This window comes from Labrus bergylta, chromosome 16 (genome assembly GCF_963930695.1).
Source record: "Labrus bergylta chromosome 16, fLabBer1.1, whole genome shotgun sequence".
Taxonomy (NCBI): domain Eukaryota; kingdom Metazoa; phylum Chordata; class Actinopteri; order Labriformes; family Labridae; genus Labrus; species Labrus bergylta.
In genome coordinates this window covers 5,685,044-5,711,052 of record NC_089210.1, presented here as the reverse complement: position 1 = coordinate 5,711,052, position 26,009 = coordinate 5,685,044, and the positions used below count along the sequence as shown (strand labels likewise).

Genomic DNA, 26,009 nt, shown 5'->3' with positions numbered 1-26,009 from the left:
ATAATAATATATTACTATTATGGCCAAACTTTTGACTGGTAGTGTATATATATGAATAAAGGAAGAACAAAATGATGTGGAGTTCTAAGGAATTCTTTTTTTATTCAAAAATTAGGTTTACAAAAACATGAAATGGTTATATGATCACAGGATATCAATTATGAGTATAACTTCACCTTTAATGAGCCCACACATTTAAGCGCTAAGGGCCCATTTATTCAAGTTCCCTTTGGAGAGACAATTCAACTGTATTGATTTCTCCTACAGATAACTGTTTCAAATTCAATTTGAAAATGAATCTGGCTCAGCGAAAGGTTAAAAAAAATCCAACATTCACGAGAAGAAAAGTGGCATGGAAAGTTGCTTAATGTCATAATAATTACATACATTTTTCATTTTAACAGTGTTTGATCCTGAACAGTAATCTTTAAGCAAAGTGCAATTATCATTTCTTTGTTGGATCATACATTAAGTTGATATCAAATCTTATTGCTCAAGTTGCTAAAAAAAAAAAAAGGCCAATCATCCCTGAAGACTACTGTATTACACAATTTTTCCTTCTTTTTCCATGTTTTCATTCTCTTCATCAGGGGGAATTTCCATTTCCGTTTGTTTTTGTTTCTTCGTCTCCATCTTCAGCTCACTCTCCAACTCTGGATGAAATGGCGTTTCCAGGATAGCTTTGTTTTTCTCTGATTTCTGCAGACCTTCTATCAGGGAGTCGTGGATTTTCTGCCAGGCGTCGATCTCTGAGCGCCACAGTGCCGCTCTGGCTCTGATGAACTGTGAGGCCTTGGTCTCGCTGCCTTTGGACAGACTGATGCTGTCTTTACAGATGAAGAAGACATCCATGCCGAGAAAAAGAGCATTCAGCCCGATGAGACCGGCTCTGGCGGACTTGGTGAGGGCCAGAGGCCCTTTGATTGCTGCCTGTCCGATATCTGGGATGTCTGCGGCCACCTTTGGCACGTTCTGTAAAACTTGACCACCTTTGACAAGCACCTTGCCCACTCCCAAGACTACATCTATCTGACTTGCTTCCATTCTGGCGTTAGTTTGATCGCTGACTTTCTTCAGACAATCCTGAAGACTCTGCAAATCCTTCATGAACCCCTCGAAGACCTCAGTGGCTTTCTTTTGTTGTGTACTGTTTACTCCTAACTCTGTCGCCGTAGTGACTAGGCCATTGACCCCGCTGGTGACACTAAGCCCTATCCCAGTCATGGTAAGACCCAGAGACAGTCCAGCTGTTACAGGAGCCAATAATAAACCAATGATGGAAAGCACGCCTCCAACCGCCCCCACTGAGCTGCCCACCACACTGGAGATCTTTGCCCCCTTATTCATGGAGTCGAACTGAACAGCAATCTCCTCCAGTCCATCTAGAGACTGCAGCAGGCGAGGTTGACAATCTCTGAACTTGTCGAGGAAACCAGAGCAGTCATGAAACAAGTACACCAAAGAGAAGTGCTGGTTCATTCTGATGAAGAGGAAAAAGAGGAAATTAATAAAAGGATATTTAACAAAATAATTCACAACTGTAACTGAGGTCCTCCCTCCTTGAACTCTTTAAAGCTCCTGTGAAGAGTTTTTAGGGCGCGGTCACACTGGCATTCTGTACCGTGCCCAAGCACGCTTCACCTCTAAAGTCCAGTTTGTTTGACCAGTGTGACCGCTCCATGCCGTGCTCAAGCACGGTGCACTTACTTGGCCATGGCACGCTTCGGAGAGGTGTGCTTCGTCACGGTACAGTTCATGCACGATCATAAGCAACGCTAACAGCAAAATATCACAACGGCAATATATCGTCAAACTGAAGCGAGGGGTACAGTTATCTAACTGAAGGTGCACAATGTCGATATTCAAATGTTTTAATTAAGGAGCTTTAAATAAAGACGACTTCATTACTCATCATGGTGGTATTTAAGACATAAATAAGGGAACATGAACAGTTTAGCTGACCAAAGAAGTTGACAGTGGGCTACAACAGCGTTGAAAAGATGAAGCCTGATATGAGGTTAACGTAACACCAAACTGCAGTGAATAAATACATTAATCCTGCATTTTACCTTTGAAGGCTCATTTTGTCATCTCCAATTAGTTAGATATCATCATGGATAATTTTATGATTTTCTTACAATTTATCAATTATTGCAGAATCGCTGTGTCATGATATCAACGTTATCTTGGGCCACCTATTGTGTATCCTGAGTATACCCTGACTGTATTACTTAAAATGACCAGAATGCATACATATGGAATGATGCTGCTAACCTGATGTCATCCAGTTGATTGATGTGATAGAGCATCCTCTCCATGTCGTCTTCTGATAAATCCAAATCCAGGTCTACTGCAGATTTCTTGATCATGTTCAGGTCGAAGTCACTGGAAGTGCTTTTAAAGACACAGTTATATTTACTCACTGAAACCGACTTCTATTTAGAAATAAATTAAGATTTTCTTTTAAGGAATGACGGTTTACCTTTTCTCCAACAGTCCACAGATCCTCTGGGTGGTCTGAATGTATTTGTCCAGCTGATACGCCAGCACTTCCACATTCTGCAGTTTGGGCTGGAAGAAGACCATTTCATCTCTTTTAAACTCAACGAGCAGAGGGCAGACCAGCCGTGCGGCAGCGATCACAACCTGAACATGATCGAGGCCGACCCCCTCTGGCAGGTGCAACACCACCTGCCTCCCCTCCATGAACACATGAAGTGAGGTGACTGCCAGCTTCTCTACCGCATCCAGGAAACAGTGGAGCTCCTCCAGTTCCATCAGAGTGTCCTTCAGCACAGCAGCCAGCTCCTTCTCCAGCTCTTCCTCCCTGCTCTTTGCGGTCACCTGGCTGATGTTTATGTCCATCATCATGTTTAACTCTGACTCCCTCTTTAGCATCCATTCAGGGGCCCTCTCACAGAATCCTCTCACCGTGTGGATGTGGATGAGGGTGTCTGCAGTGTAGCGCAACAAGGCCTTCTGGAGCTCCTTTCTGTATGAAAATGAAGGGAAACCAATCAACCCAGTGTTGTCTAGTTTTTTTTCCATGCATAACTTTTCTCAGGGCTTTTGTTTCTGTTTTAATTGAAGTTGCACAATATGTCCACCAGATGTCACCAAAGCGCATAAAAAAGTCACAGTGACAAAACTGTTCTCGCTGTTAAATGGGTTCAAAGTTTCAGAAGACATTATTCATGCTCTAATAAGGCAGCATTTGGGATATTGTAAAGCTATCAGTTGATTCAATTAAATCAGAAATAAACCCCCAAGTTTATTTACATTAAGTTACATAATTAAAAGCTGAAATTTAGGACATGGTCTCCCACTGTTTGTCGTCCTGAATAGTAACCTACAACATAAATTAGTACCTTTAAGTCAGTGTGAAAAACAAACTCAAAAGGATCACGTACTGTAGGCTAGATGCATGTTGTGCACTGGGGGTTAAAAAAACAATAAAATGTCGCATCATTCTCGTCTGAACAACTTCACAACATTTTAAAAACAAAATTGATTGCGTATTCAACATTTAAAGAAACACACAAAAATCAAACACTTGAAGGCAGCTCGTTGTATCTCAACGTACAGTTTTCTTTTATGCTTGCGATGGCATGTATTTATAATTTCCTATGCAACAGTAGAAACAGCTGCAGGGTTCCTTACCTTGACGGGGACATCCTGTTGCCTCTCTTTATGCTGCTGTCTTCTGTAACTTTACTGGGCTCTAAAATGAAAATAGAAACTATAGAGATCACACTTTTTATTGAAAAGCTCCGTAGAAAAAAACTTCACCTGACGCCCCTGTGTTTGGTTTCGTTTTCCTTTCTCCACGTCACGAGCTGGAGTCACACCCACGTATGCCTACATACCTGAGTGTTTGTTCATAGCTCGATGGTCCAGTAAGTTCAGTTTTCATCATTCATGTATCATTGTTTTCATAGTTCTTCCCTACAGAAGATGTCAATACAAATGGTTTATGACTTTCTGCTGAACTTGAATCGTTGCCTGGTTTGCATTTGGGGACAATTAATGACTCTTTCCACTGGGAGGGTAAACATCCCTCTTCCCTATTGTATCATGTAAATAATATTTATTTGCCCTTATCACTTGATTTGTTTAGCAAACAGTCACTGACCTGGTCTCCCATGTTGTCCACATTTGTGTTTCCCTTTACAAGCAATGGCTGTGGGCTATGTCCATATAGGCCAGGGGTGGCCAACCAGTCAGAGACTAAGAGCCACATTTTTTGCTGTCAATTATCATTTCTTTGTTGGATCATACATTAAGTTGATATCAAATCTTAGTGCTCAAGTTGCTAAAAAAAAAAAAAAAGGCCAATCATACCTGAAGACTACTGTATTACACAATTTTCCCTTCTTTTTCCATGTTTTCCTTCTCTTCATCAGGGGGAATTTCCATTTCCGTTTGTTTTTGTTTCTTCATCTCCATCTTCAGCTCCCTCTCCAACTCTGGATGAAATGGCGTTTCCAGGATAGCTTTGTTTTTCTCTGATTTCTGCAGACCTTCTGTCAGGGAGTCGTAGATTTTCTGCCAGGCGTCGACCTCTGAGCGCCACAGCGCCGCTGTGGCTCTGATGAACTGTGAGGCCTCGGTCTCGCTGCCTTTGGACAGACTGATGCTGTCTTTACAGATGTAGAAGACATCCATGCCGATAAAAAAGCATTCAGCCCGATGAAACCGGCTCTGGCGGACTTGGTGAGGGCAAGAGGCCCTTTGATTGCTGCCTGTCCGATATCTGGGATGTCTGCGGCCACCTTTGGCACGTTCCGTAAAGCTTGACCTTCCTCAGCCAACACCTTACCAGCGCTGACAACCAGCTCCTCATTTTTTAACATGTCAAAAGCAGAGGCAGCATCAACAAGTGCATCAACACCTCTTGCAATGACAACACCTTTGATAAGCACCTTGCTCACTCCCAAGACTACATCTACCTGACTTGCTTCCATTCTGGCGACAGTTTGATCGCTGACTTTCTTCAGACAATCCTGGAGACTCTGCAAATCCTTCATGAACCCCTTGAAGACCTCAGCGGCTTTATTTCGTTGTGTAGTGTTTACTCCTAACTCTGTCGTCATAGTGACAAGGCCATTGACCCCGCTGGTGACACTAAGCCCTATCCCACTCATGGTAAGAGCCAGAGACACTCCAGCTGTTACAGGAATCAATGCTAAACCAATGATGGAAAGCACGCCTCCAACCGCCCCCACTGAGCTGCCCACCACACTGTAGATCTTTGCCCCCTTATTCATGGAGTCGAGCTGAACAGCAATCTCCTCCAGTCCATCTAGAGACTGCAGCAGGCGAGGTTGACAATCTCTGAACTCGTCGAGGAAGCCAGAGCAGTCATGAAACAAGTACACTAAAGAGAAGTGCTGGTTCATTCTGATGAAGAGAGAAAACAGGAAATGAATAAAAGGATATTTAACATAATAATTCACAACTGTAACGGAGGTCCTAACTCCTTGAACTCTTTAAAGCTCCTGTGAAGAGTTTTTAGGGCGCGGTCACACTGGCATTCTGTACCGTGCCCAAGCACGCTTCACCTCTAAAGTCCAGTTTGTTTGACCAGTGTGACCGCTCCATGCCGTGCTCAACCATGGCACGCTTTGGAGAGGTGTGCTTCGACACGGTACAGTTCATGCACAATCATAAGCACGGGGGTAAACAACGTTAACAGCAAAATATCACAACGGCAATTGTTAGTACGTATTTTCATGGATTCAATCATCTTGATAATTTTGTGGACATATCTTGAAATTGTGTCAACCATCTCACAGTAATTCTACTTTTGGGTCTGTGAAGCGTTAACCTTATATGGGTGAAGCACCTAAGTAGTAGCAGCTCTATAAATGGATAGGAGCTAGGGCTGAACGATTTATTGTTTTCTGATCGAAATTGCGATTTCAGACAACGCGATCATGTAATCGCCAAAGCTGCGTTTTTTTGCAGTGCTCCTGACTGACCCAGGATCTGTTGTGTCAACTATTTTACACATACATGCCGTCTCCCTACCATCCTGCCAAGCTCACCAATCAGAAGCGGCATGCTGCTCGTGGACAGGTCACGCTAACCAATCAGTATAGCCTGCTCCACCTGCTCTTTAATTTCTGAAATGGCTTCAGCTGGACCAGAAGCGGAGTTTGGGGATTTAATCACCAAGAAAAACAGTACGTCCGTCATTTGGGAGTATTTCGGGTTTAAGGCTGCAGACGTGCACCAGAAACAGGTACTGTGCAAAACCTGTCGCGCTAAAGTTGCAACAACAAAAAAAAAAAAAGATATTCGCTATTTTTGCTATAATGTTTAATGCTATATTGTTTACAGAATAGATGTGCAATATTTGGGTGCTGCTCAGCTAAGCCATAAATGAATGACCGACCTATTTTAATGTCTGACATATTTTTCAGAAGGTAAGAGGTCATTTTATTTTAGTAAGAGTTTTATCTTATTACCATTACTTTTCAGTTTCACTTACTGTAAAAAGATAGTCCAAGTCCAGGTTTCTTAATATAGGGTTAAATAAAGTACTGCTGCTATAGATGTTGACAAGCTAGCTCCCTTGAGCCATAAAAGACTGACCTTGACCTATACCTACTTGAGTGTAAGGCTGTTGGGCAAGATCATTTGGTAATTGTTGAATTTTGTTTTTCTTATCACTACTTATTTAACATTGTTTTTGTTTTTTTTGGAATTGTTTTGTATTTTATTTAACTTTTTTAACTTAACACAATTAAGGATTTTTTGCACTACTTTAAATTAAGACAGTCAAAGATGGCTCTTTTAGTTCTTCAGTTGTAATAACTGCCGTTGGTCAAGGACTTTATAGAATGTACATGCATGTTTCTTGTTAATAAATACATTTGAAATCAATTCTTAATTTTAGTTTTCATTCTTGCATTAGAGTAATGGCATTTAATGTTTTAATGGTATGACGTAATTTTCTGTCATGTTTGTAAATGTTACTGTACATTGTGAATATGGCACTGAAGCTTGATTTGAAGAAAATCGTGAATCAAATCGAAATAGCAATATCTGCCAGAAAAATCACAATTAGATCTTTTCCTAAAATCGTTCAGCCTTAATAGGAGCTGTACCTTCTAGCAGAATATAAGCCACACTGTGTGATGAAGACTTTGCCATTTTGCCATTTTGCCCATGATGGCCACTTTGCCAATGATTGTCAATGATTGTGAGATCTTGGTCAGCATGGGTCAGCGATGGTCTGCACTTTGTCAGCCAAGTGTGTTGTGTTTCTGTGTTGTCTGACCATGGCTGAATAAATCTAAGATGATCCACAGTCTGTTTCACGATTTCATAATTGTCCATCTCATACAGAAATAACCCCCACCTAACAGCAATATACTGTCAAACTGAAGCGAGGGGTACAGTTATCTAACTGAAGGTGCACAATGTCGATATTCAAATGTTTTAATTAAGGAGCTTTAAATAAAGACGACTTCATTACTCATCATGGTGGTATTTAAGACATAAATAAGGGAACATGAACAATTTAGCTGACCAAAGAAGTTGACAGTGGGCTACAAGAGTGTTGAAAAGATGAAGCCTGATATGAGGTTAACGTAACACCAAATGGCAGTGAATAAATACATTAATCCTGCATTTTACCTTTGAAGGCTCATTTTGTCATCTCCAATTAGTTAGATATCATCATGGATAATTTTATGATTTTCTTACAATTTATCAATTATTGCAGAATCGCTGTGTCATGATATCAACGTTGTCTTGGGCCACCTATTGTGTATCCTGAGTATACCCTGACTGTATTACTTAAATGACCAGAATGCATACATATGGAATGATGCTGCTAACCTGATGTCATCCAGTTGATTGATGTGATAGAGCATCCTCTCCATGTCGTCTTCTGATAAATCCAAATCCAGGTCTACTGCAGATTTCTTGATCATGTTCAGGTCGAAGTCACTGGAAGTGCTTTTAAAGACACAGTTATATTTACTCATTGAAACCAACTTCTATTTAGAAATAAATTAAGATTTTCTTTTCAGGAATGACGGTTTACCTTTTCTCCAACAGTCCACAGATCCTCTGGCTGGTCTGGATGTATTTGTCCAGCTGATACGCCAGCACTTCCACATTCTGCAGTTTGGGCTGGAAGAAGACCTTTGCATCTCTTTTAAACTCAATGAGCAGAGGGCAGACCAGCCATGCGGCAGCGATCACCACCTGAACATAATCGAGGCCGACCCCCTCTGGCAGGTGCAACACCACCTGCCTCCCGTCCATGAACACATGAAGTGAGGTGACTGCCAGCTTCTCTACCGCATCCAGGAAACAGTGGAGCGTCTCCAGTTCCATCAGAGTGTCCTTCAGCACAGCAGCCAGCTCTTCCTCCCTGCTCTTTGCGGTCACCTGCCTGATGTTTATGTCCCTCATCATATTTAACTCTGACTCCCTCCCTAGCATCCATTTAGGGGCCCTCTTACAGAATCCTCTCACTGTGTGGATGTGGATGAGGGTGTCTGCAGTGTAGCGCAACAAGGCCTTCTGGAGCTGCTTTCTGTATGAAAATAAAGGGAAACCAATCAACCCAGTGTAGTCTAGTTTTTTTTCCATGCATAACTTTTCTCTGATATCACCGGAAACCTGGGCACGCGCTATTTCAGGGCCTTTGTTTCGGTTTTAATTGCAGTTGCACAATATGTCCACCAGATGTCTACACTCATGCACTTTAACTTGTGTCAATACTGTCCATTTACCACTCTGTTTCTGCACATTCAAATTTAATCTTTCATATTTAATCTTCATATTTAAGACTAGTAATGCTTAGTTAAATCCTGGTTGTTTTTATTCACATTCTTAGTTTGGATATTTTTAGAACTTATTTACTTTGTATTTAATATTATATTATGTTTAGATTTGCAAACATTTTTTACTCATATTGGCCCTCACTTATCAATCTGGTGTAGAAACCAGCGCAGATTTGGGTGTAGAAATCATCGTACGACAGGGTCCACGTGGGACGTATGCGTATCTGGCTGATCACCTGATGCCTAATATAAAATACATTTTAGATATCTTATCTAACAGTAAATCTGTGAACCTCTATCTATCCGTCTTAACAAGCTCTGTTATAGTACGATCTAATTATTCTCCGACACAGACAGTCCACACTGAGTTGAAAATGTGCGTACACAAACTGAGACCTGGTGTGCCGAACTTTGCGTGGAAATGACCGTGGAATACACCCATTTTTCTGCCGTATGTACGTTTGATAAGTGAGGGCCATTGTGTGTTGGATAACCTGCTGCTGTAGCGCCACAATTTCACAGTCTGGGCTCAATAAAGTAATTCTATACTATTCTATTCTATTCAAAGCACATAAGAAAGTCACAGTGACAAAACTGTTCTCGCTGTTAAATGAGTTCAACGTTTCAGAAGACATTATTCATGCTCTAATAAGGCAGCATTTGGGATATTGTAAAGCTATCAGTTGATTCAATTAAATCAGAAATAAAACCAACATTATTTACATTAAAAGCTGAAATTTAGGACATGATCTCCCACTGTTTATCGTCCTGAATAATAATCATTATTTATTTTTGATCCCGCGAGGGGAAAGTCGTTTTTACACTCTGTCTAGTGAACATGCTACACAAACATAGGCCGAAATACACACACATGCACAAACAGTCTGACCTACAACATAAATTAGGACCTTTAAGTCAGTGTGAAAAACAAACTCAAAAGGATCACATACTGTAGGCTAGATGCATGTTGTGCACTGGGGGTTAAAAGAACAATAAAATGTCGCATCATTCTCGTCTGAACAACTTCACAACATTTTAAAAGCAAAATTGATTGCGTATTCAACATTTAAAGAAACACACAAAGATCAAACACTTGAAGGCAGCTCGTTGTATCTCAACGTACAGTTTTCTTTTATTCTTGCAGTGGCATGTATTTATAATTTCCTATGCAACAGTAGTAACAGATGCAGGGTTCCTTACCTTGACGGGGACATCCTGTTGCCTCTCTTTATGCTGCTGTCTTCTGTAACTTTACTGGGCTCTAAAATGAAAATAGAAACTATAGATCATACTTTTTATTAAAAACGCCCCTGTCGAAAAAAAGGCTTGCATCTATGAAGGTTGATATGTTGCAAAATAGGAGAGCTTGTAGAATGTGATGTGAGAACTTGAAGGCGAAAAAAGGTGAACTCGTATGTAAAAATGTTTACTTGTATAAAAAAATCCACTACTTTTGCTGCAGAAGAAACGATATAATTCGCAAGGGATTGTGGGATAGGTAGTCCCTTGACTCAGGACAAAAATGATGTACACAGTCTTGTATCTTTGCCTTTCTCTTCTTAAAAGTAACTTGAGTCGTTATAATGTTTATACTGTTAATGCAAGTGTTGCACTGTCTTGCAGTTTGTGGTTGTGGTGAATACATAAAGTGCATCAACTGGAAATTAACTTCTCATTGGCCAATTCCCCCCACACGCAGACACAGCGAGGGGGAAGGGGGGGAGGGCATTTCTACAAGTACAAATTTATTTTGCTACAGACGTCTCACAAAATGTGTTGCAAAACCCAAGCAGCGCAGATTCGCGGATTTTTTTTATCCAAGTAAACATTTTTACATACAAAGTTCACTTTTTTTATCCTTCAAGTTCTCACATCACATTCTACAAGATCTCCTATTTTGCAACAGATCAATATTCATATGCAGCCGCCTGATTTACTGTCACTGGTCCTCCTCTCAAAACTTTCTGCAGCTCTTGCAGATTTTCACTGAGGGGAATGGTCTGTCCTAAATTCCCTAATCACACTCCTCTCACCAACAACCCCACTCCAATAATCTCCGTTTTTACCGATGGACCAAACTCAGTCTGGAAATAATGGTTTCGTTTTCTGAGTCTCGAGAAAAGTATAATTCAAATCATGTAAGTGTTAAACGGGCAAACGGAGAAGACTCCCCTCCCGGTCCGTTATCTCCTCACTCACTCTCCCATACGCAAAAAAACCTCTTTACTCCTCAACACCGACTGACTTTTAGAATTCTGATCTTAATCTCAAACTTCTTAAATTAAAGTCTGAATTCTGAGGAGAAAAAGTCCAAATAAAAAAATAAAAATGACAAAAAAGTCAACCACCCCCCCACCAAAAAAACAAAACAAATGTCAGTGGCCCTAATCCTCTTTCGTTCGCTTTGATTTAAAGGCTTGTACTTAAATGCTTGACATGTGTTTCTTAATAAATAGAAGTTCATGCCTGTGTATGTATGCATTTTTTTTCTAAACAAAAATGAAATGAAATGTTTTTAATGCGTAGTCAACATTTAAAGAAACACACAAAAATCAAACACTTAAAGGCAGCTCGTTGTATCTCAACGTACAGTTTTCTTTTATTCTTGCGATGGCATGTATTTATAATTTCCTATGCAACAGTAGTAACAGCTGCAGGGTTCCTTACCTTGACGCGGAAGTCCTGTTGCCTCTCTTTATGCTGCTGTCTTCTGTAACTTTACTGGGCTCTAAAATGAAAATAGAAACTATAGATCATACTTTTTATTGAAAACGCCCCTGTCGAAAAAAAGGCTTGCATCTATGAAGGTTGATATGTTGCAAAATAGGAGAGCTTGTAGAATGTGATGTGAGAACTTGAAGGAGAAAAAAGGTGAACTCGTATGTAAAAATGTTTACTTGTATAATAAATCCACTACTTTTGCTGCAGAAGAAACGATATAATTCGCAAGGGATTGTGGGATAGGTAGTCCCTTGACTCAGGACAAAAATGATGTACACAGTCTTGTATCTTTGCCTTTCTCTTCTTAAAAGTAACTTGAGTCGTTATAATGTTTATACTGTTAATGCAAGTGTTGCACTGTCTTGCAGTTTGTGGTTGTGGTGAATACATAAAGTGCATCAACTGGAAATTAACTTCTCATTGGCCAATTCCCCCCACACGCAGACACAGCGAGGGGGAAGGGGGGGAGGGCATTTCTACAAGTACAAATTTATTTTGCTACAGACGTCTCACAAAATGTGTTGCAAAACTCAAGCAGCGCAGATTCGCGCGAGAAAAGTAGTGGATTTTTTTTATCCAAGTAAACATTTTTACATACAAAGTTCACTTTTTTTTCCTTCAAGTTCTCACATCACATTCTACAAGCTCTCCTATTTTGCAACATATCAACATTCATATGCAGCCGCCTGATTTACTGTCACTGGTCCTTCTCTCATAACTTTCTGCAGCTCTTGCACATTTTCACTGAGGGGAATGGTCTGTCCTAAGTTCCCTAATCACACTCCTCTCACCAACAACCCCACTCCAATAATCTCCGTTTTTACCGATGGACCAAACTCAGTCTGGAAATAATGGTTTCGTTTTCTGAGTCTCGAGAAAAGTATAATTCAAATCATGTAAGTGTTAAACGGGCAAACGGAGAAGACTCCCCTCCCGGTCCGTTATCTCCTCACTCACTCTCCCATACGCAAAAAAACCTCTTTACTCCTCAACACCGACTGACTTTTAGAATTCTGATCTTAATCTCAAACTTCTTAAATTAAAGTCTGAATTCTGAGGAGAAAAAGTCCAAATAAAAAAATAAAAATGACAAAAAAAGTCAACCACCCCCCCCCCCCCCCAACCCACCAAAAAAACAAAACAAATGTCAGTGGCCCTAATCCTCTTTCGTTTGTTTTGATCTAAAGGCTTGTACTTAAATGCTTGACATGTGTTTCTTAATAAATAGAAGTTCATGCCTGTGTATGTATGCATTTCTTTTCTAAACAAAAATGAAATGAAATGTTTTTAATGCGTATTCAACATTTAAAGAAACACACAAAAATCAAACACTTGAAGGCAGCTCGTTGTATCTCAACGTACAGTTTTCTTTTATTCTTGCGATGGCATGTATTTATAATTTCCTATGCAACAGTAGTAACAGATGCAGGGTTCCTTACCTTGACGGGGAAGTCCTGTTGCCTCTCTTTATGCTGCTGTCTTCTGTAACTTTACTGGGCTCTCTTCATTTTATCTGCGTGGCTAAAATGAAAATAGAGACTACAGAGATCACACTTTATATTGAAAAGCCCCGTAGAAAAAAACTTCACATGACACCCCTGTGTTTGGTTTCGTTTTCATCTCGTCACACCCACGTAGGCCTACATTCATAAGTGTCTTTCTTTTGTTGTGTACTGGGATGATCGTAAGTGTACCTGGTACCGTAACAACTCAGATTAAAGATCGATGATGGACTGTGTAGTTATATCTTCACATCTCGACACTCCAGTGAAGAGAGGAGCCAGAGCTGTCAGCAGCTGATTCCCACCTGGAGGCGAGATGGATCAGGTGGTGGGGCAGGCTGCCGGACAGACCTGGTAAACCTAAACGTGTCCTAAATCCACTTTGGTAATCCTTTAAAAGTCCCTTACTCTCTACATTAGATTTTAATCATTCATGTATCATTGTTTTCATAGTTCTTCCCTACACAAGATGTCAGTACAATTGGTTTATGACTTTCTGCTGAACTTGAATCATTGCCTGGTTTGCATTTGGGGACAATTAATGACTCTTTCCAATGGGAGGGTAAACATCCCTCTTCCCATATCTTATTATTTTTAAATAAATGTAAATATTTATTTGCCCTTATCACTTGATTTGATTAACAAACAGTCACTGACCTGATGTCTTCCATGGTGATGTTTTTCTATATTTATTCAAAGCTTGATACAGTTCTGTTAAATAAAGTCAACAACATATTGAATCATCATCCCTCTCATCCTGCAAAGCTTCTACATTTCTTTATATTGTTTTCCTCTCTTTCACTCCTTTCCTCATTACTCAAACTTTCGTGACTATGGAATTTAACAAATGTCCTTACCAATAATTCTGCCTTTTCCTAAATGTATAGGCTATAACTACACTGTAATTGATCTGGATCTTTCATATCTCCACATCCTCTTCCTCCGCAGTAACAACATTTAATAGTAGGCCGACTGTTAAAAAAAAAAGTCAGTGGTCCTAATCCTCTTTCGTACATTTTGATCTAAAGGCTTGTGCTTAAAAGCTTGACATGTGTTTCTTAATAAATAGAAATAGTGAAATTGATGCCTACGTATGTATGCATTTCTTTTCTAAACAAAAATTAAATGAAATGTTTTTTAGTTCTATTGTTTTTATTTATTGTTTTATAGTTTTTGTATTATTCTAAAATGTGGAAAATAGTTAGAATAAAGAAAACCCCTTCCATTAGTATGTGTTCCCTAGAGACAGCTTACAGTAGTTATATTATCATAATATAGTGTTCTGTATTATTGATAATAATATATTACTATTATGGCCAAACTTTTGACTGGTAGTGTATATATATGAATAAAGGAAGAACAAAATGATGTGGAGTTCTCAGGGATTCTTTTTTTATTCAAAAATTAGGTTTACAAAAACATGAAATGGCTATATGATCACAAGATATCAATTATGAGTATAACTTCACCTTTAATGAGCCCACACATTTAAGCGCTAAGGGCCCATTTATTCAAGTTCCCTTTGGAGAGACAATTCAACTGTATTGATTTCTCCTACAGACAACTGTCTAGTCTTCATAGAAAGATGGGCATCCTCAGCTGAGATCCACAGACTGCCCCAGGTCTTTCTCGGAGCTACACCAAAATGATCAAAACGAGTAAAAAAGTCTTTCTGTTGCATGTAGTGGTATTTATTCCTCTGAGCAGAGAATGAAGGCGTTCCAGTGGGTTTCAGAACCCGCCCACAATTTCTTCTGCTGTTGTACTTTCAATGATGTGTGTGTGTGTGTGTGAGAATAAGTTTAAATACATATTCATGAGCATGTGCAGACAGACTCACACGAGTTTCCCTGCACCTGTCACAAGAGTCTTTCTCCTTTCCTGGTCTAAAAAAAGAGAGTTTATTCCTTTATACCATGTTGACACTAACAGTCTCCCTCCTATCCAAGGAGAAGATGCTGCATGAGCGGCCTCTGTTCTCATAAATGTATTAAGTTATGTCAATTTGAATGTTTTTTTGTTTTTTTTTCCTCCACCACCGAATGTCATAGTAATTGTTAGTCATATTAAAAAGTAGTCTGCAATATCAACCAACTTTTTTTCCACACATCAATTGCTTTTTCAAAGATGAATTGCGGCTTATACCAGGGGTTCACAAAGAGGGGGTCGGGAAACACGGAGGGGTACACTGTGAGGGGGGTTGCAAGATGCCTTCCAAAAACAAATTCAATTTGAAAATGAATCTGGCTCAGCAAAAGGTTAAAAAAAAATACATCATTCCCGAGAATAAAAGTGGCACTGAAAGTTGCTTAATGTCATAATAATTACATACATTCATCAAGTCTTCAGTTTAACAATGTTTGAGCCTGAACAGTAATCTTTAAGCAAAGTGCAATTATCATTTCTTTGTTGGATCATACATTAAATTAATATCAAATCTTATTGCTCAAGTTGCTAAAAAAAAAGAAAAAAGGCCAATCATACCTGAAGACTACTGTATTACACAATTTTTTCCTTCCTTTTCCATGTTTTCATTCTCTTCATCAGGGGGAATTTCCATTTCCGTTTGTTTTTGTTTCTTCATCTCCATCTCCATCTCCATCTTCAGCTCACTCTCCAACTCCGGATGAAATGGCGTTTCCAGGATAGCTTTGTTTTTCTCTGATTTCTGCAGACCTTCTGTCAGGGAGTCGTAGATTTTCTGCCAGGCGTCGATCTCTGAGCGCCAGAGTGCCGCTCTGGCTCTGATGAACTGTGAGGCTTCGGTCTCGCTGCCTTTGGACAGACTGATGCTGTCTTTACAGATGAAGAAGACATCCATGCCGAGAAAAAAAGCATTCAGCCCGATGAGACCGGCTCTGGCGGACTTGGTGAGGGCCAGAGGCCCTTTGATTGCTGCCTGTCCGATATCTGGGATGTCTGCGGCCACCTTTGGCACGTTCCGTAAAGCTTGACCTTCCTCAGCCAACACCTTACCAGCACTTACAACCAGCTCCTCATTTTTTAACATTTTAAAAGCAGAGGCAGTATCAACAAGTGAATCAACACCTCTTGCAATGAAACCACCTTTGACAAGCACCCTGCTCACTCCCAAGGCTACATTTATCTGACTTGCTTCCATTCTGGCGACAGTTTGATTGCTGACTTTCTTCAGACAATCCTGGAGACTCTGCAAATCCTTCATGAGCCCCTCGAAGACCTCAGTGGCTTTCTTTTGTTGTGTACTGTTTACTCCTAACTCTGTCGCCGTAGTGACAAGGCCATTGACCCCGCTGGTGACACTAAGCCCTATCCCAGTCATGGTAAGACCCAGAGACACTCCAGCTGTTACAGGAATCAATGCTAAACCAATGATGGAAAGCACGCCTCCAACCGCCCCCACTGAGCTGCCCACCACACTGGAGATCTTTGCCCCCTTATTCATGGAGTCGAACTGAACAGCAATCTCCTCCAGTCCATCTAGAGACTGCAGCAGGCGAGGTTGACAATCTCTGAACTCGTCGAGGAAGCCAGAGCAGTCATGAAACAAGTACACCAAAGAGAAGTGCTGGTTCATCCTGATGAAGAGAGAAAACAGGAAATGAATAAAAGGATATTTAACAAAATAATTCACAACTGTAACTGAGGTCCTAACTCCTTGAACTCTTTAAAGTTCCTGTGAAGAGTCACACTGGCATTCTGTACCGTGCCCAAGCACGCTTCACCTCTAAAGTCCAGTTTGTTTGACCAGTGTGACCGCTCCATGCCGTGCTCAAGCACGGTACACTTACTTGGCCATGGCACGCTTCGGAGAGGTGTGCTTCGACACGGTACAGTTCATGCACGATCATAAGCAACGTTAACAGCAAAATATCACAACGGCAATATACTGTCAAACTGAAGCGAGGGGTACAGTTATCTAACTGAAGGTGCACAATGTTGATATTAAAATGTTTTAATTAAGTAGGTTTAAATAAAGACGACTTCATTACTCATCATGGTGGTATTTAAGACATAAATAAGGGAAACATGAACAGTTTAGCTGACCAAAGAAGTTGACAGTGGGCTACAACAGTGTTGAAAAGATGAAGCCTGATATGAGGCGAACATAACACCAAACTGCAGTGAATAAATACATTAATCCTGCATTTTACCTTTGAAGGCTCATTTTGTCATCTCCAATTAGTTAGATATCATCATGGATAATTTTAGGATTTTCTTACAATTTATCAATTATTGCAGAATCGCTGTGTCATGATATCAACGTTGTCTTGGGCCACCTATTGTGTATCCTGAGTATACCCTGACTGTATTACTTAAAATGACCAGAATGCATACATATGGAATGATGCTGCTAACCTGATATCATCCAGTTGATTGATGTGATAGAGCATCCTCTCCATGTCGTCTTCTGATAAATCCAAATCCAGGTCTACTGCAGATTTCTTGATCATGTTCAGGTCGAAGTCACTGAAAGTGCTTTTAAAGACACAGTTATATTTACTCACTGAAACCGACTTCTATTTAGAAATAAGTTAAGATTTTCTTTTAAGGAATGACGGTTTACCTTTTCTCCAACAGTCCACAGATCCTCTGGGTGGTCTGGATGTATTTGTCCAGCTGATACGCTAGCACTTCCACATTCTGCAGTTTGGGCTGGAAGAAGACCATTTCATCTCTTTTAAACTCAACGAGCAGAGGGCAGACCAGCCGTGCAGCAGCGATCACCACCTGAACATGATCGAGGCCGACCCCCTCTGGCAGGTGTAACACCACCTGCCTCCCCTCCACGAACACATGAAGTGAGGTGACTGCCAGCTTCTCTACCGCATCCAGGAAACAGTGGAGCTTCTCCAGTTCCATCAGAGTGTCCTTCAGCACAGCAGCCAGCTCCTTCTCCAGCTCTTCCAACCTGCTCTTTGCGGTCACCTGTGTCACCTTGCTCTTCATGTACTCAAGAAAGGCTTTTCCTTTTTTCTCTGACTGGCTAACATGGCTGATGTTTAGGTCGATGCCGTCAGCCCTGTCCTTGATGTCCATCATCATATTTAACTCTGACTCCCTCTCTTGCATCCATTCAGGGACCCTCTCACAGAATCCTCTCACTGTGTGGATGTGGATGAGGGTGTCTGCAGTGTAGCGCAACAAGGCCTTCTGGAGCTCCTTTCTGTATGAAAAGGGAAACCAATCAACCCAGTGTAGTCTAGTTTTTTTCCATGCATAACTTTTCTCAGGGCTTTTGTTTTTGTTTGTTTGAAGTTGCACAATATGTCCACCAGATGTCGCCAAAGCGCATAAGAAAATCACAGTGCTAAAACTGTTCTCGCTGTTAAATGAGTTCAACGTTTCAGAAGACATTATTCATGCTCTAATAAGGCAGCATTTGGGATATTGTAAAGCTATCAGTTGATTCAATTAAATCAGAAATAAACCCCCAAGTTTATTTACATTAAGTTACATAATTAAAAGCTGAAATTTAGGACATGGTCTCCCACTGTTTGTCGTCCTGAATAGTAAATATATATATATATATATATATATAAAAATTAGGACCTTTAAGTCAGTGTGAAAAATAAACTCAAAAGGATCACGTACTGTAGGCTAGATGCATGTTGTGCACTGGGGGTTAAAAGAACAATAAAATGTCGCATCATTCTCGTCTGAACAACTTCACAACATTTTAAAAACAAAATTGATTGCGTATTCAACATTTAAAGAAACACACAAAAATCAAACACTTGAAGGCAGCTCGTTGTATCTCAACGTACAGTTTTCTTTTCTGCTTGCAGTGGCATGTATTTATAATTTCCTGTGCAACAGTAGTAACAGATGCAGGGTTCCTTACCTTGACGGGGACATCCTGTTGCCTCTCTTTATGCTGCTGTCTTCTGTAACTTTACTGGGCTCTAAAATAAAAATAGAGACTATAGATCATACTTTTTATTGAAAACGCCCCTGTCGAAAAAAAGGCTTGCATCTATGAAGGTTGATATGTTGCAAAATAGGAGAGCTTGTAGAATGTGATGTGAGAACTTGAAGGAGAAAAAAGGTGAACTCGTATGTAAAAATTTTTACCTGTATAAAAAAATCCACTACTTTTGCTGCAGAAGAAACGATATAATTCGCAAGGGATTGTGGGATAGGTAGTCCCTTGACTCAGGACAAAAATGATGTACACAGTCTTGTATCTTTGCCTTTCTCTTCTTAAAAGTAACTTGAGTCGTTATAGTGTTTATACTGTTAATGCAAGTGTTGCACCGTCTTGCAGTTTGTGGTTGTGGTGAATACATAAAGTGCATCAACTGGAAATTAACTTCTCATTGGCCAATTCCCCCCACACGCAGACACAGCGAGGGGGAAGGGGGGGAGGGCATTTCTACAAGTACAAATTTATTTTGCTACAGACGTCTCACAAAATGTGTTGCAAAACTCAAGCAGCGCAGATTCGCGGATTTTTTTTATCCAAGTAAACATTTTTACATACAAAGTTCACTTTTTTTATCCTTCAAGTTCTCACATCACATTCTACAAGCTCTCCTATTTTGCAACATGTCAACATTCATATGCAGCCGCCTGATTTACTGTCACTGGTCCTTCTCTCATAACTTTCTGCAGCTCTTGCACATTTTCACTGAGGGGAATGGTCTGTCCTAAATTCCCTAATCACACTCCTCTCACCAACAACCCCACTCCAATAATCTCCGTTTTTACCGATGGACCAAACTCAGTCTGGAAATAATGGTTTCGTTTTCTGAGTCTCGAGAAAAGTATAATTCAAATCATGTAAGTGTTAAACGGGCAAACGGAGAAGACTCCCCTCCCGGTCCGTTATCTCCTCACTCACTCTCCCATACGCAAAAAAACCTCTTTACTCCTCAACACCGACTGACTTTTAGAATTCTGATCTTAATCTCAAACTTCTTAAATTAAAGTCTGAATTCTGAGGAGAAAAAGTCCAAATAAAAAAATAAAAATGACAAAAAAAGTCAACCACCCCCCCCCCCCCCCCACCAAATAAACAAAACAAATGTCAGTGGCCCTAATCCTCTTTCGTTCGTTTTGATTTAAAGGCTTGTACTTAAATGCTTGACATGTGTTTCTTAATAAATAGAAGTTCATGCCTGTGTATGTATGCATTTCTTTTCTAAACAAAAATGAAATGAAATGTTTTTAATGCGTATTCAACATTTATAGAAACACACAAAAATCAAACACTTGAAGGCAGCTCGTTGTATCTCAACGTACTGTTTTCTTTTATTCTTGCGATGGCATGTATTTATAATTTCCGATGCAACAGTAGTAACAGATGCAGGGTTCCTTACCTTGAAGTCCTGTTGCCTCTCTTTATGCTGCTGTCTTCTGTAACTTTACTGGGCTCTCTTCATTTTATCTGCGTGGCTAAAATGAAAATAGAGACTAGAGATCACACTTTATATTGAAAAGCTCCGTAGAAAAAAACTTCACATGACGCCCCTGTGTTTGGTTTCGTTTTCATCTCGTCACACCCACGTAGGCCTACATTCATAAGTGTCTTTCTTTTGTTGTGTACTGGGATGATCGTAAGTGTACCTGGTACCGTAACAACTCAGATTGAAGATCGATGATGGACTGTGTAGTTATATCTTCACATCTCGACACTCCAGTGAAGAGAGGAGCCAGAGCTGTCAGCAGCTGATTCCCACCTGGAGGCGAGATGGATCAGGTGGTGGGGCAGGCTGCCGGACAGACCTGGTAAACCTAAACGTGTCCTAAATCCACTTTGGTAATCCTTTAAAAGTCCCTTACTCTCTACATTAGATTTGAATCATTCATGTATCATTGTTTTCATAGTTTTTCCCTACACAAGATGTCAATACAATTGGTTTATGACTTTCTGCTGAACTTGAATCATTGCCTGGTTTGCATTTGGGGACAATTCATGACTCTTTCCAATGGGAGGGTAAACATCCCTCTTCCCATATCTTATTATTTTAAATAAATGTAAATATTTATTTGCCCTTATCACTTGATTTGATTAACAAACAGTCACTGACCTGATCTCTTCCATGGTGATGTTTTTCTATATTTATTCAAAGCTTGATACAGTTCTGTTAAATAAAGTCAACAACATATTGAATCATCATCCCTCTCATCCTGCAAAGCTTCTACATTTCTTTATATTGTTTTCCTCTCTTTCACTCCTTTCCTCATTACTCAAACTTTCAGGACTATGGAATTTAACAAATGTCCTTGCCAATAATTCTGCCTTTTCCTAAATGTATAGGCTGTAACTACACTGTAATTGATCTGGATCTTCTCCCATGTTAAGTCTTTCATATCTCCACATCCTCTTCCTCCGCAGTAACAACATTTAATAGTAGGCCGACTGTTAAAAAAAAAAGTCAGTGGTCCTAATCCTCTTTCGTACATTTTGATCTAAAGGCTTGTGCTTAAAAGCTTGACATGTGTTTCTTAATAAATAGAAATAGTGAAGTTGATGCCTACGTATGTATGCATTTCTTTTCTAAACAAAAATTAAATTAAATGTTTTTTTAGTTCTATTGTTTTTATGTATTGTTTTATAGTTTTTGTATTATTCTAAAATGTGGAAAATAGTTAGAATAAAGAAAACCCCTTCCATTAGTATGTGTTCCCTAGAGACAGCTTACAGTAGTTATATTATCATAATATACTGTTCTGTATTATTGATAATAATATATTACTATTATGGCCAAACTTTTGACTGGTAGTGTATATATATGAATAAAGGAAGAACAAAATGATGTGGAGTTCTCAGGGATTCTTTTTTTATTCAATAATTAGGTTTACAAAAACATGAAATGGTTATATGATCACAAGATATCAATTATGAGTATAACTTCACCTTTAATGAGCCCACACATTTAAGCGCTAAGGGCCCATTTATTCAAGTTCCCTTTGGAGAGACAATTCAATTGTATTGATTTCTCCTACAGACAACTGTCTAGGGGAGGAGTGGGGGGGGGGGGGGGGGTACACTGTGAGGGGGGTTGCAAGATGCCTTCCGAAAGCAAAGTCAATTTGAAAATGAATCTGGCTCAGCGAAAGGTTAAAAAAAAATCCAACATTCACGAGAAGAAAAGTGGCATGGAAAGTTGCTTAATGTCATAATAATTACATACATTTTTAATTTTAACAGTGTTTGATCCTGAACAGTAATCTTTAAGCAAAGTGCAATTATCATTTCTTTGTTGGATCATACATTAAGTTGATATCAAATCTTATTGCTCAAGTTGCTAAAAAAAAAAAAAAAAAGACCAATCATCCCTGAAGACTACTGTATTACACAATTTTTTCCTTCCTTTTCCATGTTTTCATTCTCTTCATCAGGGGGAATTTCCATTTCCGTTTGTTTTTGTTTCTTCATCTCCATCTTCAGCTCACTCTCCAACTCTGGATGAAATGGCGTTTCCAGGATAGCTTTGTTTTTCTCTGATTTCTGCAGACCTTCTATCAGGGAGTCGTGGATTTTCTGCCAGGCGTCGATCTCTGAGCGCCACAGTGCCGCTCTGGCTCTGATGAGCTGTGAGGCCTCGGTCTCGCTGCCTTTGGACAGACTGATGCTGTCTTTACAGATGAAGAAGACATCCATGCCGATAAAAAAAGCATTCAGCCCGATGAGACCGGCTCTGACGGACTGGGAGAAGGCAAGAGGCCCTTTGATTGCTGCCTGTCCGATATCTGGGATGTCTGCGGCCACCTTTGGCACGTTCCGTAAAGCTTGACCAGCATCAACAAGTGCATCAACACCTCTTACAATGACACCACCTTTGATAAGCACCTTGCCCACTCCCAAGGCTACATCTGTCTGACTTGCTTCCATTCTGGCGTCAGTTTGATCGCTGACTTTCTTCAGACAATCCTGGAGACTCTGGAAATCCTTCATGAACCCCTCGAAGACCTCAGCGGCTTTCTTTTGTTGTGTACTGTTTACTCCTAACTCTGTCGCCGTAGTGACAACGCCATTGACCCACACTAAGCCCTATCCCAGTCATGGTAAGACCCAGAGACACTCCAGCTGTTACAGGAATCAATGCTAAACCAATGATGGAAAGCACGCCTCCAACCGCCCCCACTGAGCTGCCCACCACACTGGAGATCTTTGCCCCCTTATTCATGGAGTCGAGCTGAACAGCAATCTCCTCCAGTCCATCTAGAGACTGCAGCAGGCGAGGTTGACAATCTCTGAACTCGTCGAGGAAGCCAGAGCAGTCATGAAACAAGTACACCAAAGAGAAGTGCTGGTTCATTCTGATGAAGAGGAAAAAGAGGAAATGAATAAAAGGATATTTAACAAAATAATTCACAACTGTAACTGAGGTCCTAACTCCTTGAACTCTTTAAAGCTCCTGTGAAGAGTTTTTAGGGCGCGGTCACACTGGCATTCTGTACCGTGCCCAAGCACGCTTCACCTCTAAAGTCCAGTTTGTTTGACCAGTGTGACCGCTCCATGCCGTGCTCAAGCACGGTACACTTACTTGGCCATGGCACGCTTCGGAGAGGTGTGATTTGGCACGGTACAGTTCATGCACGATCATAAGCAACGTTAACAGCAAAATATCACAACGGCAAAAAACTGTCAAACTGAAGCGAGGGGTACAGTTATCTAACTGAAGATGCACAATGTCGATATTAAAATGTTTTAATTAAGGAGCTTTAAATAAAGACGACTTCATTACTCATCATGGTGGTATTTAAGACATAAATAAGGGAAACATGAACAGTTTAGCTGACCAAAGAAGTTGACAGTGGGCTACAAGAGTGTTGAAAAGATGAAGCCTGATATGAGGCGAACATAACACCAAATGGCAGTGAATAAATACATTAATCCTGCATTTTACCTTTGAAGGCTCATTTTGTCATCTCCAATTAGTTAGATATCATCATGGATAATTTTATGATTTTCTTACAATTTATCAATTATTGCAGAATCGCTGTGATATCATGATATCAACGTTATCTTGGGCCACCTATTGTGTATCCTGAGTATACCCTGACTGTATTACTTAAATGACCAGAATGCATACATATGGAATGATGCTGCTAACCTGATGTCATCCAGTTGATTGATATAATCGAGCATCCTCTCCATGTCGTCTTCTGATAAATCCAAATCCAGGTCTACTGCAGATTTCTTGATCATGTTCAGGTCGAAGTCACTGGAAGTGCTTTTAAAGACACAATTATATTTACTCACTGAAACCGACTTCTATTTAGAAATAAATTAAGATTTTCTTTTAAGGAATGACGGTTTACCTTTTCTCCAACAGCCCACAGATCCTCTGGGTGGTCTGGATGTATTTGTCCAGCTGATACGCCAGCACTTCCACATTCTGCAGTTTGGGCTGGAAGAAGACCATTGCATCTCTTTTAAACTCAACGAGCAGATGGCAGACCAACCGTGCAGCAGCGATCACATCCTGAACATGATCGAGGCCGACCCCCTCTGGCAGGTGTAACACCACCTGCCTCCCCTCCACGAACACATGAAGTGAGGTGACTGCCAGCTTCTCTACCGCATCCAGGAAACAGTGGAGCTTCTCCAGTTCCATCAGAGTGTCCTTCAGCACAGCAGCCAGCTCCTTCTCCAGCTCTTCCAACCTGTTCTTTGCGGTCACCTGTGTCACCTTGCTCGTCATGTACTCAAGAAAGGCTTTTCCTTTTTTCTCTGACTGGCTAACATGGCTGATGTTTAGGTCGATGCCGTCAGCCCTGTCCTTGATGTCCCTCATCATATTTAACTCTGACTCCCTCCCTAGCATCCATTCAGGGGCCCTCTCACAGAATCCTCTCACTGTGTGGATGTGGATGAGGGTGTCTGCAGTGTAGCGCAACAAGGCCTTCTGGAGCTCCTTTCTGTATGAAAAGGGAAACCAATCAACCCAGTGTAGTCTAGTTTTTTTCCATGCATAACTTTTCTCAGGGCTTTTGTTTTTGTTTGTTTGAAGTTGCACAATATGTCCACCAGATGTCGCCAAAGCGCATAAAAAAAGTCAGTGACAAAACTGTTCTCGCTGTTAAATGACTTCAAAGTTTCAGAAGACATTATTCATGCTCTAATAAGGCAGCATTTGGGATATTGCAAAGCTATCAGTTGATTCAATTAAATCAGAAATAAACCCCCAAGTTTATTTACATTAAGTTACATAATTAAAAGCTGAAATTTAGGACATGCTCTCCCACTGTTTGTCGTCCTGAATAGTAAATATATATATATATATAAAATTAGGACCTTTAAGTCAGTGTGAAAAATAAACTCAAAAGGATCACGTACTGTAGGCTAGATGCATGTTGTGCACTGGGGGTTAAAAGAACAATAAAATGTCGCATCATTCTCGTCTGAACAACTTCACAACATTTTAAAAACAAAATTGATTGCGTCTTCAACATTTAAAGAAACACACAAAAATCAAACACTTGAAGGCAGCTCGTTGTATCTCAACGTACAGTTTTCTTTTCTGCTTGCAGTGGCATGTATTTATAATTTCCTGTGCAACAGTAGTAACAGCTGCAGGGTTCCTTACCTTGACGCGGACATCCTGTTGCCTCTCTTTATGCTGCTGTCTTCTGTAACTTTACTGGGCTCTAAAATGAAAATAGAAACTATAGATCATACTTTTTATTAAAAACGCCCCTGTCGAAAAAAAGGCTTGCATCTATGAAGGTTGATATGTTGCAAAATAGGAGAGCTTGTAGAATGTGATGTGAGAACTTGAAGGAGAAAAAAGGTGAACTCGTATGTAAAAATGTTTACTTGTATAATAAATCCACTACTTTTGCTGCAGAAGAAATTATATAATTCGCAAGGGATTGTGGGATAGGTAGTCCCTTGACTCAGGACAAAAATGATGTACACAGTCTTGTATCTTTGCCTTTCTCTTCTTAAAAGTAACTTGAGTCGTTATAGTGTTTATACTGTTAATGCAAGTGTTGCACTGTCTTGCAGTTTGTGGTTGTGGTGAATACATAAAGTGCATCAACTGGA

General features: G+C 40.2%; 2 protein-coding genes and 2 pseudogenes across 2 annotated transcripts; all 4 read right to left on the bottom strand.

The window, feature by feature from the left end:
- Window positions 1–77: 77 nt before the first annotated feature.
- LOC136183039 (uncharacterized) lies at window positions 78–3,882 on the bottom strand. Its single transcript, XM_065964772.1, has 5 exons — window positions 3,867–3,882; window positions 3,661–3,721; window positions 2,483–2,992; window positions 2,275–2,394; window positions 78–1,480 (listed from the first exon to the last, which is right to left on the bottom strand). The coding sequence occupies exons 1-5, from the start codon at window positions 3,880–3,882 to the stop codon at window positions 544–546; spliced, it is 1,644 nt and encodes a 547-aa protein (XP_065820844.1). The 3' UTR covers window positions 78–543.
- On the bottom strand, window positions 3,667–9,735 carry LOC136182976 (uncharacterized; annotated as a pseudogene).
- A 4,662-nt stretch (window positions 9,736–14,397) lies between these two features.
- Window positions 14,398–18,169, bottom strand: LOC109975259 (apolipoprotein L5-like). The gene is given in 4 exon segments (XM_029275634.2): window positions 14,398–15,676; window positions 15,678–16,584; window positions 17,366–17,485; window positions 17,574–18,169. Coding segments are annotated over 4 exon segments (1,578 nt in total). The 5' UTR covers window positions 18,080–18,169; the 3' UTR covers window positions 14,398–15,631.
- A 3,601-nt stretch (window positions 18,170–21,770) lies between these two features.
- On the bottom strand, window positions 21,771–25,562 carry LOC136183038 (uncharacterized; annotated as a pseudogene).
- Between the last annotated feature and the right edge of the window lie 447 nt (window positions 25,563–26,009).

What these genes read in the sequence shown, in the direction of transcription:
- LOC136183039 (XM_065964772.1), bottom strand. An exon ending in AACAGGATGTCCCCGTCAAG is followed by an intron (nt 2,993 to 3,660) that starts GTAAGGAACCCT and finishes ATTTTCATACAG; the next exon opens with AAAGGAGCTCCAGAAGGCCT. An exon ending in AATCAACTGGATGACATCAG is followed by an intron (nt 1,481 to 2,274) that starts GTTAGCAGCATC and finishes CCTCTTCATCAG; the next exon opens with AATGAACCAGCACTTCTCTT.